We start from the raw sequence: 13,719 nt of genomic DNA on the forward strand, positions 1-13,719 counted from the left end.
GAATGCTGGTGAAAGTGGCTGGGTTTTCCAACCTCTTAATTGACACTCATTAGAAAAAGTTTACTTTTCACTAGAAAAGTACAGTCTAAAGGTTGGATCTTGAAAGGTACCTAGATTCTCCTGGCTTGGAATGAAACATTTAAAAACAAAACAAAACAAAAAAAAAAATCACTATTCAAATAATAGTTAATCCAGGAAAAAACCTAAGCCTTATCTCAGACACTCCCAGTTCCTAAACTAAGTTTCGTAAGCAAGGCCAAGGTAACAATGCTGAAATGGTAAAAGCCATTACCTCCTGCAGAAATACTCTTAAAGCTGATTTCATGCTGTAGACAGGTGCCAAGCTGGCAGCTACTTACTCACACAGCATCCATGGCCTTGGCAGTAGAAACACAAGCTTTCTATGAATTCCCTGTTCAGATTTGTCCGAGAAAAAAAGAAGATTTGGTTCATGGCTATGGCATGAAAATATACTTGTCTTCATGCTCACCTCTTCACCTTGCCAACCAGTTTGTTAAGAAAGCCCTGACAGTTCCGTTGGCCATCTCACACAATGGTCAGTGTTCGGTGGCCTGTTCGATGGAGACCATCATGCTGGTCAGCCAGTGCCGTTTCAAGCATTTAGCCTGAGCTTGACCCTAGCTAGTGACCTTGCGATGAAAGTGTCTCTCTCTTGCACATCAACCCATCCTTGCAATTATCAACAAAAGAAGTCATATGGCAGGAGACCAACTTCTCCATTTCACCTAATTTTGCAAAGACTGGGAATTATGGTGGCAATTTTCAGCAAACACCATATCAGCATGTGTTTCAAGCAGAAACACTAAGTGCTGCTCAAAACAACTTTAAAGCTTCCTGAATTAAGCCTTTTTCCAATTACAGCCATACCTTTCAATCAGTAATGGAAAATAAGCACACTGTAACCTTTGGTAAGCTGTCTCATCTAAAACCTCCTGCATTACTTCCAGTGTGAATTTGGGTTAGCTTCAACTTCGAGTCATAAATTTCTATTGTCTCTCATAGCTAGATTGAAGAATCCTCAATAATTAAATTCCTTTAAATATCCTCCCCTATTGATCCAGTCACCCAGAGCCATCTGTCAGCTAAGCTAAGCCATTTGAGGCTTTTTCTCCTCTATTTAGTCACTTTGACAGCTCTTCTGTAAACCTCTGATTTATCAGTGTCTTCCTCAGGGAAATCATCCAAGCCCTGTAAGTTTTTTCAGTGCAAATATATAGGTGAAATAACCCATGGCTACTCAGGAACTTTATGTGAGCTTGATTTCCTGAGAAAATAAATTCAGGAGCATTGAGCCAGGAGACAGGACTTCAGGTATGGACAAGCACAGGAAGTCTTAAGAAACACGGTAAGAGAGCTGGGGTTATTGCCAGGGTGAGAGGGGTGACACCTCACTAGCAGTATTTCTCCCCTTGTAAGCATTGCATTATTTCAGCTTCCTAAATCAAAACATCACAAGGCAGTTAAGTCAAATGTCATAAAGATATATTATATTCAAACAAGTACTTTCTATTTAAAAAGTCTAGAGTCCTATAAGAAAATAGGCATCAAGTTAGTAGGACAGGTTTCATAAACACATATTAATTGGCATTACTAACAGTAACACTTCCTAATCGAGGTCTTCATGAGGCTTTCAAGTGTTTACTTAAGGTTCACATGGAGGTGACTAAGCCATACACCCCTAGGTCATGTCCTCTGCTCTCCTCCCACCTCCTGCAACTTTCCCCGTCTTTCACGAGTTATTATAAATCAACATTAAAGACAAACTGATCCTCAGCCAACTCCTTTAAAACTCTAGGATGCAAATTACCCAACTATATTAATTTAAAAAAAAAGGTTCATAACTTCAGAAGTTGTTGCTCAGCATTCTCCTGATTTTCCAGGGGAACAAGACACTTTCATAACCATCTTCCGAAATAATTACATCAGCTGGCTCCCTTCCCATGCATAACAAAAGTACCTGAATGCTCCTGCATTTACTAAAATGTTCTTGAAAACAAGAAGTTTGTGACACTTTCTAAATTCTCTGTCCTGACTGACGCAGCTCAGAATTGCCTTCAGCAGGTAGAACAAAACCTTTAAAGGGCCAAATACTATAAACACAAAAAAACTAATGCATTTTAGTGGTCTGGACCAGATTATGTTTGGATGCATTTAATATCATGTAGTTATGAATACTTCCATCTAAGAAAGCCCTTTGTATTGGGTGTTGTGGTTTGCGTGGCAAGGTTTTGGTAGCGGGGGGGTACAGGGGTGGCTGAGAAGCTGCTGAGAGCCTCACCATGCCTGACAGAGCCAATGCCAGCCGGCTCCAAGATGGACTCACCACTGGCCAAGGCCAAGCCCATCTCAATCATAATGCCTCTGAGATAACTTGTTTAAGAAGGGGAAAAAAAAAAAACAAACCAAAACAAGAGGAGAACATTGCAGCAGAGAGAAAGCGAGCAAGATGTGAGAGAGCGAGCTCTGCAGACACCCAGGTCGGTGGAGGAGGGGAGGAGATATTCCCGGCAGCCCGTGGCGCAGCCCATGGTGAGGCCGGCTGTGCCCTGCAGCCATGGGGGGTCATGGGGGAGCAGAGACCCACCTGCAGCCCAGGGAGGACCCCACACTGGAGCAGGGGGATGCCCGAAAGAGGCTGTGACCCCGTGGGCAGCCCACACTGGAGCAGGCTCCTGGTAGCAGCTGTGTCCCCATGGAGAGAGGAGGCCCCTGCCCTCAGGTTTGCTGGCAGGACTTGTGACCCCAGGGAGGACCCAAGCTGGAGCAGGGGGCTCCTGAAGGATGGCACCCTGTGGAGGGGACCCAGGCTGGAGCCGAGCAAGAAAGAACGGAGACACTGAGGACTCACGTTGGAGAAGTTCACGGAGGACTGTCTCCCGTGGGAGGGACCCCACGCTGGAGCAGGGGCAGAGTGTGAGGATCCTCCCCTGAGGAGAAAGGAGCAGTAGACATAGCGTGTGATGGACTGACCACAACCCCCATTCCCTGTGCCCCTGCGCTGCTCAGAGGGAGGACACAGAGAAAACAAGCGTGAAGTTGAGCCCGGGAAGAAGGCAGGGGTGGGGGGAAGGTGTTTTAAGATTTTGGTTTAGTTCTCTTTATTCTGATTTTGATGATAAAGTAAATTCATTTTTTTCCCCAAGCTGAGTCTGTTTTGCCTGTGACGTTAACTGCTGAATGATCCCTCCCTGTCCTTATCTCGACCCACGAGCCTTTCATCATGTTCCCTCTCCCCTGCCCAGCTGAGGAGGGCAGTGACAGCAGCTTTGGTGGGCACCGGGCCTCTAGCCGAGGTCAACCGACCACACCCTCACTCCTAGTTGTGACATACTTCTCCTCTTCATCTGCCAAGATGAAAGCCAGCACAGAATTCCTCTCTGCTGCACGCAGCACGTGCTGAGTTACCAAAATGCCGTGTTTCTCCCAAATGCTCTGGGCAACACCTTCCAGACAGGGCTGACAGCCCTTGCACTCAGGACACTGAGTGGTACTGAGCTCTGTGTGACAGCACAGTCAGAGCACTCAAAAGCCTTCATGTCCAGGCCAATAATGAGCCAGAAACTCAGTAATTTATTATTCTGTTTTACCTAAAGCACTATTCCTCCTGTTGTTTTTGCATGCTTTACCCTTTCTAAGCAGATGAGGGCCATCGACTATGTATGATTCACCTTTTAATCATATGGACTATGCCACCAAACCCTACAAGGATAAATCCATTCTCACAGATGAGCAATTCCAGTTAAAAATGGACAAACGTGCTCTGGCCATGTGTGATGCCTGCAAGGCATCCAGCATTCCCAACCGAGATACATGTTGATGGACTCGAGGCCTGAAAGAACAACCTCTTGATGTACTTTTCCAGCAGAATCTGTGTCTTGGACCACTGATGAAAGAGCACGACTTGACATTGAAAGGGAGTGGTGAAGTTATTTGGTCCGTCTTCTATTACACAGGTGATCCTTCAAGTTTTGGGCAACATACCAGCATTGCAGGCTTCTCACCTGGTGTCCAACACATGAATGCAGACAAAGGTAGTCCTTTGCTGCCAGAGCTCCCATTTCCCAGAGCAGGTCCTTCTGGTGGAAAGGCTGCTAAAGGACACAGCCCCAAAAAGCATTTTAATGCTGTAATTAATGAACAAGACACACATTTCATCCTCACCTATGAAGAAGAAAAGATGCCTTTGCAGTTAAAAGCTTAAGCTAGGAGGCAAGGGAGGAGAATCTGACTCGTGGTTCTGCCACATGCTTCCTATGTGACATTTGGGTGAGTTACTTCATTTCTTTTGAGACTTGTAGACGCAGGCAATTTCCCAGCATTACATATTAGACTGTGCAAGTCTGTGCAGCTTATCTCCAAAAAAATCTTTCCCTTGCTCATTCTTCGTATTTTTCCCCATCAACATTATATTAATGCAGCAGACCTGAACACATAATTGCACATTTATGTTATGAAAATGAAGAACTACTTCTATTGCACTGTCCAGAGAAGAAGCAGCCATATCCAAGCCATGCTGCAAGCAAAGTAGCTAAGTGCTTGCCCAAAATGAGGAGTTCATGCTACAGTGGAATTAAATTCAACACGAGAGAACCCAATTCCTTAAAGTTTTTTTCAATCTGATCATTAAAAAGAAAACTCAACACAGTACAAGGCTGGGATCTCTCTGTAGCAATTTCAGATCCCCAACTATTACTACTAGGGTTGGATGAAAACACCCTGCTAAGAAACTTTTCCTGGAGAGTTCATCAGAACTTGCTCGTTTCTTTTAAGTAAAAAATTACTTTTAAGTAAAGGAAATACCTGAAATACTTAGCAAGGAAATGTGAAGGTAAAATATATATTGAAAATCTATGTATCCAAGCAAGAGTCATTTCTACACAGGAAACCTTATTTCTACTAATCATCCAAAATTCTGTAACTTACAAGAAAAACCCAAGGCAAAGAACATGTGGAGCAAAAAAAAAAAACGAAAACCCAAAACCCACCAGCAGAAATAAGTAACTCATTTAACTGAAAGTCTACACGTTGAATACTACCTTATGCACACAACAATCCTTTTTCTTCCTGCAGCACCAGTCAACATGAATAAACCAAGGCAGGGCAGGGACTAGAGATATCACGAGCCTTTCACCTCTGCAGGGCTTGCTGTCGTATTCGTCGCCACGTCACAAGGCTGCGGCGATGTCTGACCCATCCAGCTCATGGATGCAGCTGATACACTGATTCTCAGCTTTCTCATGAAAGCTATCGCTGCCCTCTCCCTGCAACCCTGCCCGGTTAGTGCTTTTAAAAGCAAAACACCAAAACACTGCAACTTCATGCGTTTCTGCAAGCTGTGTGACACCATGTGACGGCAGGGACCGCTGTCTCCCTTCTCTCCTTCTTCCAGCTCCCCAGGAGGGCTTTCCCCATTCCTCTGCCACTGATTCAACAAGCCATGCGACCATCACCTCATCAGGGCAAGGCACTCCACTGGCTACTGGGACATACTCCCTGTATCTGTAGTTGCTAAAGAGCAGGATATTTTTACCTAACACAGCATACCAGAAACACGAAATGGACCACTGTTCAAAGGCACCTCCAGCTGCAGCACCGTGTGGAGCCTGTGGGCTGTCAAGTGCACATCCCCACCAGGAACGCCTGCCGCGCGAGATGGTGAGAGCCAGCGCTGACGGAGGAGATGCTCCATCAGAGCTCCTCTGGGCATTCCTTCTGGGATTTCCATGATTGAATTTCACAGGATGGAGCCCCTGCAAATGGCTCTTCATTACTCACAAAAGTCATCTAATGAGCCTCCCTGCTTTGATTAGTGCTAGCATTTGGTTTGGAGAACAGCAAAGGGATAATACTATTTCCTAGAAAAAAAGGTTGGCATGGAAGGACATATTATCTTGCCTAATGCTATTGAGTAATGAGGTCGTTCAGCACTCCTAGATCTAACTTCCTGGCTCCCGCTACCAAAACAAACAATACCTAATTTTACGTCTGCTGAAAAGCATTCAGAGACGTGTTCAGAAAAAAAAAAGGAGTACGTGAGATTAGACTTTGAAACCAAAATACTGAAGTACACAGAGCTCAGTAATGCTGAGGAATGAAGAATAACCTTTTATAAAATTAACGGACTTCTATCTCCCCATACACCTACCATAATACCCAGTTGTTGACATGTTTAATGTAAGGAGGTACCTTAAAGAAATACATATATACACACACAATATATACAAACTCTGCTGCATTACTAGAGGGCAATTAAACAAATACCAAAACTAGATCATCCGTTTCCTTTGTTTTGCACATGGAAATAGGGTACAGATTACAATACCCATGTAACTTTCATTCCCTACCATGGCTGTCATTCATTCCAGCATTAGTAATGCACTAGCCATGTGCTTTTGCCGTGGTAATATGTCTCTTCTCACAAAATATTACTTGATATAGCCTCAAACCCTCTAGGCATTATTTAAATGACAACTTTCACCCTGTATTGAAAGCCCTTGAAACCATTCACATATAATATGTATTTGCACATTAGTGATGTGAAAGGTGCAGTTTGAACTCCGTAATTACAAGCAAAAGGCAAAGTAAACCCTTTGTAAGCTGATACCAGAAGCACCCAGAGCCCCGGCCCGCCGAGTCACAATTGCACACCAGCTGCAGGCTGTCCAGTTGCAGCTTTTGTCCTTCTCCCTGGAGCTCTCCTGTGCTCCGTTCTTCCTGCACTTCATTACCTTCTAATGCTAATCATCTTTATAGTTCTTACCTCGGTGGGGTGTGTATAGACGAAGCAAAGATATACTACTACACAATGCTTATGTGCCATAGATGTTCTGGACACCTGTAGTGATAATTCTTTCCTACTATGTTACATGATAAACAATATGCAATTGTATAGCTAGGGGCAATATAGCTAAGAAATCAAACAGGACTTTAGCTTTGCTATTCTGGTAGAGATCTGCACTCACTGTACAGACAGTTATGCATATTCAAGCAGTGAATTCAAATATTTAAGAATGTAAGATATGTTTGTGACACTTGGATTAATTTGCAATGTGAGTCAAAATAAATAAAATATTTCTATGACATTTTTCTCTGAACCACTATGCATTACAAAGCAACATACATTGTGACCACCCCAGATAGAATTGTATATCCCGTCCCACCGCACCCCACCCGCCCCCCGCTCCCCATTTACCTGACTTCTTTATTTCACCCCAGCAGGGCAAGAATTGCATCCTTCACCCCACGTGAGTTTTTAAGAGGAAAAATATGTACCACAAAAAAGTGCAGAGAGATTCTGAGGTATGTAAGTGTGTGTTGGGGAGGAATTATAAGGGGCAGGAAAAACATTGCAGTAGTTAAATTTCACATTGATAGTGCCCTTTAATGCTAAGTTGTTAAATTAGCACATTCGTGTAAAGTTTGTGCATTTTACAGCCTACATCTTATAACCCATTTCAGGACCTGAGGGTGATTAAGCAGCTACAGTGATTTTTGCTACTTTAAACCAATAATCCTGACGCTTACACTTATCATGAAATGGAAAACAATGGAGAATGTCTTCTTTTGGTTTTATTTTAATGATGGAAATGCAGTTACCAATCCTCGTTCCCTGCCAGGGGATGAATTCTCTTACCGTGTAGGTACGGGGACTTCAGTCAGAGCACCCAGCATGACTGCCTGCTGCAGCCGGACGAAGGCAATGAAGGGACTCTCCAGGAAATCCACCTCCCCCACCAGCACATTGGAGGCCTCAGCATCACGGGGCAGCTTCTTCATGAATTTATTCTTCAGCTGCATCAGCAAAAGAGGAGGGAAAAGAAAACTAAGACTCAATAGGCATGCAAACAGGAATGTGCAATACAATTTACCCAGTTTTCACCTGCATTTCCTCCTTGGTCAGAACATATCTTTGGCCAACATGTATCATCTTCACACAGTCATGCAAGTGCTAAAATGATCAGCCCCAGATGAACAATGCTGATATTGGTGCTTGGAACCAAGTCGATGCTGAAAAGATTAAGCCTATTGAAGCTGCTGTTTCTGTTGACAGACCTGAGACAGTATTATTTTGGGGAGAAAAAGGTGTGCAGCACTGAGGAAGATGAGTAAACCTGGGCAGGGTTTCAGGAAGAAGCACGGCACCACCTCGCTGCCGGCCACCCACATGATGGGGAAGGGCAGGCACTTCTTACGAGTGAAAGTGCAACTCCACGGTCTGCGGATCACCACCACAGAAACATCTGGCCTGAGGAAAACTAACCCTGAAGGATGGACTCCAGGAGATGGGCACCTGCATTTCGCTGTGTGCATGTCTTTTCAAGTGAAAGACTAAACCTAGCGCAGGCTTTTAGAAGCACATTTCCTACGCTTGTGGCTTCTGCCTTAATCTAAAATTTGCTTGAGGTTGTCCGAACCTGTTGTTCCCATTGCCCGTGCAGGCCAGCACATGAGGAGTCACTGGGCAAAAGCAGCAGGCATGCTGGTTTTGGAACTACACTAAAGGACTCAATAACAGCCTAGGTGAGAGACTGGCTGGTTACTGTTTCCCACCATCACTGTGCAAGCCTCATCCCTCCCGCAGGCTGCTGTCTTGCGAGCACAAAGCGGGGCACGGACGATGGGGGACAGAGGAACTGGTGCCATCATTAATCCTTCTGCAGAATGATGCTGCATGGCTACCATATCCCTCACGTCCCAAAGATCTGAAGGAAGAGAAAGCCTTGGAAAGAAGTGAAATGAGAAGGGGTATCCATGAAGAAGAAAGAAACCTGAGAGGGTTTCCAAGAAAAATAAAAGCATCAGGCCTGGATAGAGAAGCCAAGGTGGGAGCAGGGGGGGATGAGGAAGAGGGTGGTTGTGAGCGGCACACCTGGCCTCTGCATGGGTCCTGAGCCAGGAAAAGTTGGGTAGCACAGGGAACGCCCTCCAGATGCTCACTGTCAGGCTCTGTGCTAACCATTCTCCTCCCAACGAGGTTCCTAGCACCCTGCTAGCCAAGGTACAAATACCAAGCAAAAGGGGTGTATATACACACACACACGCATAACAAACCCAAATATTTCTTTGAAGTACAATCATAACTACCCCTTAATGAATTTCCGTAATTTGTAGAACAGCCACACAACTATGCATGTGGAATTTGAGGGGAAGGGCACTTCTTAAAAAAGGATAACTAAGCAGGCAGATAGCAGTAATTGCCTGTCTTCATCCTGTACTCTGATAGCACGCAGGATCTCCCTCCTCCATCCCAGCCACATAACTGCAACACATGTAAAACCCCCCCACCAAAAGGCAGCTGAAGAGGTACTAAAAGGCCTCTCGTGTTTCCACCACCAATTAAACATCCATTGCTTTATAATCAAGCTACGGCAGCTGGTGTTTTACCCTGCCACACAGCAACTCCTAACTCTGTCCCATATGCCGTAACACCTTTCTGTCAGAGAGACTCTGTAAGAACCTCACACAGAAGTTTAGGTGAATGAACTGCTAACGTTCGGAGTAAATACATATACACCACTCTGCCTCATCTGCCGAAAAATCCCAGTGGTCCAGTGGCAAAGAAACCCACTTCAGCAAAGCTACCTAAAATCCCCAAAGCACACGCTGACTGATGGTTTTAGTATTTATGAACGGGAATACCTTAAACGCACAAGAAAAAACACGGTGTGGGGCAATTCCCCAAGAGAATCTTCGTAACTTTAAACTGATGCTGCCAATTGTTCACCTCTTGATAACGTATCCCTTGGAAGAATAAGCAAAGGACAAAACGCTTGGACATGAGTTTTAGGAACACACTCAGCAAAACCTGTCAAGGAAATCTGGTGCTCGTTAACTGAGACTCTGCAGAGCTGTGGATTGTTTCTGGCAGGGAAAAAACACTTAATGTGTCCTCTCTAAATGGGTACAGGACCCACTGCTTCAGACATGCACCCAAGTGGGGTCAAAGCTGCTGTCAGGAGAAAAAAGCAAGATGCCCAGCAGCAGAGAAGGATGCTGCTCCTCAGCTTTTCTTGGCAGCATGCTGGGGACTTTTCCCCAAGCACCTGCAAAAGACATGAAATCTCCCCCTCTGCCAGGCCACCAAAGCAAGATTGATCAAACCCACCTTCACATGCATGATGGCTCTGTCCTCGGATTTTCCTGGAAGAGTCAGGTCCAAAAGTAAAGAAAGAGCAAACTCGTAGAAACTTGCTGATGCTTTGAAACAGGGTTTGGGGTTTTTTCCCCTGAACTTTTGGGCGAAGACACCCCATGTGCTGCTGAGCTTCTTGTAATGCAAGGGTGCCAGGCTGGGTGAGGTTTTGAGCAACCTGGTCTAGTGGAAGATGTCCCTGCCCATGGCAGGGGCATTGGAACTAGGCGGTCTTTAAGGACCCTTCCATCCCGAAACGTTCTGTGATTCTATACTGCATCTTATTAAAAAATTAATTATTTAGTAGTATCAGTTTTTGCTGCCTGATCAGTATGAAAAGCACAGGGGACTATATGTATTTTTCATCATATTTGGAGTTTAAGTCTTCACTGATGGCCAACCCACTGTTACCTGTGGCTCTGAATGTAGTGTACGGCCGGCCTCTCCTGCCTCCTCCACCCCATCACACTTGGACCACAGCGTCACAGTCAACATAGTGTCACCTAAGGCTGCCTGTCACTGTGGAGTGGAAATAAGCTCCATGTGTTTGATCTGAAGATAACTAGCCCAGTTCCTCCATCAGGATATGCATGCAGCCATTTTCTGACTTGAAAAGGGGAGACCAGAGCAAGACATTCTGCTCCCTACATCTTCTGTCTTTCTGAGGGCTGTCTGCATGCTGCAAAAGCCATGGGAAAGCAGCAGCAGAGGAGCCAGTATAAGGTGAATCCACCATCAAGGAAAGCAGCACCAGGACTTCAGTCACGATACAAGCAGCACTTCTCAAAATGCAGCAAAGCATCTGTCATGTTACTGAACAGTGGGGTTCAAAACAAAGACATCTCATAAAGCTGCATTTATTAATTTCCAGCAATCCTTCCTGAGGCACCCAAGCGGTGCCTGAGGTCCAACTCTGTGTTCATCACCACTGAACCAGAATGCCAGAAGAATTTACTGACCAGCACCATTCTCATCAGCCAACTGCCAGGGTTACTCTCCTTTACACATCTTCTCCCAAAGTGAAGCATTATAGCTTCGCGATAAAAATAGTTCCTTATAGCCTGAAGGTTATTCTTCTCATCTCTGCACCTATGTGCTGTAACTGTGCCATGGCAGACGTGAGCGGGCTCACAGGGCTCTGCACCATGCATCCTCTAGCAGAGAAAATACTGAGTCCAGCAATGGAGAAATGTCATCAATTACTTCTGATTTGATAATGGGAAAACACTGCAGCAGCTGAGTTTTAAAAATCAGCCTTTCCTGGCTCTTTGCTGTTATCTTCCTGGCACTTGAAATCTCTTCAGCCTGGCACAGGATTGCCTTTCTGCTGGTTTAGCACATTCACCCAAGCAGGCCTGCTGCACGGCAGGGTGACCCGAGCAGCGCTGCTCTTAGCCCAGCCTTCTTTGTAGCACCAGCAAAGCTCTGGCAGCCTCGGCCACGCTGGCGGGGGGCACCACTGCCCCCATCTTACACACACCCCTCTGTCTGGCTTAGCACTCAGGCTGTGTCTTTGCAGCCAGGGAGGCATTTCCGTGTGTTCTCAGACCTGAGGTGGCTTTGTTTTTAACTTCACCGGCGGCAGAATTAATTAATCTGAAGTTGAAGGCTTTTGAAAAATTCTGCCTTTAGTTGGTTCTCAACTCACCCCCCCGGGTGATCTTTGGAGATGCTCTGTGTTTGCCTGGCTGTGGGTGAATGGCGAGGGAGGGTGTACTGCCAGAAACACCAACGGGGGGAACACTAAACTGGGCTACGAATCTGTAACGAGCTTCGCCAGGCGACTCAAGGAAGTAGAAAAAGTCTGATGAAAAGGCATGAATTATTGATTCAGAAAAAAACTGCTGGAACGATCCTACTCTTGCATGCTTCAGTCAGGATTACCACCAGAGAAGATATTAAATAAGCATCAAGGAGCTCTGCAGAGGAAGCCTGGAAAAATGTTACCAGTTCTTCCATGAATAGTGTGTTTTGGAGGAAACTGGAGATAAGAAAATAATGGTAAGGTGACAAATCTACAATAAACATTCAACTTTGCTGAGCAGGCTGGTTGCGCTTACATGCGTTGCTGAACGAGCACAGTGTTGGCCCAAACCCGTGTGCCTTTCTGAACCAGAACTGACAGCAGGTTCTCAAGTCCTGTGGCTGACCAGCTCCCAAGGCCATGGGGACGGGCCCCTTTAGCCTCCTCTCTGCCCAGCACATCAAAACACCATGACTGATTTGGAAGAGCTACCATTATAGTGGGTATTTTTTGCTCCAAATGAATTTTGTGGCACCACTCGCCACTTTCTTAAATCATTCATCAGATAGGTGATGGGAAGGTGCAGTTAGCACTTACAATCCTCTTAGAACCATTCCCCGAAAAAGGTTCAGAAAGATTCGAGTCCCCGGCAGCACCAGAGAGCAGGGGGGGAGGGAGAGAAGGAAGGAAGGAGGCTATGCAGCTGGAAGCACTATCTTCACTTCCCCTGCACTCTGCTAAATCGAGCATCGTTCCAACCCGACCACTAATGTTATGTTAAAGCCCACAGATCTCCAACGCTCTACTTGCAAAAAGGCACTGCAACCTGCAAATTGTATCTTAACACTCTGTTATCATCAGCATCACTTAAGATTTATCGGAACTGAAAGCAATTCCTGAGTATACGTGGGGTTTATTGCATCTGTTGGTTTGCTCTCAGGCAGGTTACTGAGCTAGACCCTCCTGCCTTGCCCTCCCGCAGATGCTGTGCCCCCTGCAGAGGAGACTGCTGCACAGCCTGCAAGGCAGCTCCCAGCCTGAAATGAAGGAGTAAAAGAAAGGCAAGAGGCCAGCTCGCAGGGAAGCAGGATGGAGCAACTGCAGTCACCAGGGCCAAGAGCAGCCAGGCGAGTTATGTGCCCCATGCCCGCCCGGCAAAAACAATTTAAGGGAGCAAGTCAGACTGATTTTCCCAAATCATTCAGTGTCAAATATTCTGTAAAGGATGGAAAGCTTCCTTCTCTCTTCTTGGAGCACCTAGCACAACAAAGGCCTTAGCAGCCCAACAGAAGGGGAAAAGGAGCTCTTGGCTGAATGAACCCACGACTCCTGCCTGGGACCCTGGCACACTCTGCTAAGGAGTCTGCAGGCTTGTCCAAGGCAAGAGAATACCCACAGCAAGTGGAAACTTCGTTAAGTGGGTGATTAGCTGAAGCATCAGAAACAAAGCTAACCAAAACCCCATGAATCAACACTAAAATTGTAACCAGAGAAGCCCTTTAGCTGGTCGCATCACAGTAACGATGCTCCCGTCTTTGAAGAACGGCCTGCAAGGAACACGTAGGCACCGATCTCTGGAAGAATCTGTCTGCCCTTGTGTGTCATAGTCCTATTTGATCACTCCCAGACTCAGGAAGAGCTGCCAAACAAAAACCTACATCTGTCTGAGCTGGAGTTCAGATAAAACACACCACCTGCTCAGGAACAGCCTCCTTTGAAACTGAGGTTACAAGCCTATGAAAGGTTGAAGTCAATTGCTCTTTGGGGATGGAATTCTGCAGCGTGCCATGTGGCATCAAAAACTACCCCTGCCTTCGTGCAG

At 45.8% G+C, this 13,719-nt stretch overlaps 1 protein-coding gene across 1 annotated transcript in view; it reads right to left on the reverse strand.

The window, feature by feature from the left end:
* Positions 1–7,812, reverse strand: part of LOC104510830 (electrogenic sodium bicarbonate cotransporter 1-like) — a gene marked incomplete at both ends in the record, with an annotated part of 29,774 nt that extends 21,962 nt beyond the window's left edge. The window contains one exon of the mRNA XM_010153202.1: positions 7,655–7,812. Coding sequence (XP_010151504.1) covers positions 7,655–7,812 — 158 coding nt within the window. The remainder of the gene's footprint in view (positions 1–7,654) is intronic.
* Between the last annotated feature and the right edge of the window lie 5,907 nt (positions 7,813–13,719).

This window comes from Eurypyga helias, unplaced genomic scaffold (assembly GCF_000690775.1).
Source record: "Eurypyga helias isolate BGI_N326 unplaced genomic scaffold, ASM69077v1 scaffold24376, whole genome shotgun sequence".
Classification (NCBI taxonomy): Eukaryota; Metazoa; Chordata; class Aves; order Eurypygiformes; family Eurypygidae; genus Eurypyga; species Eurypyga helias.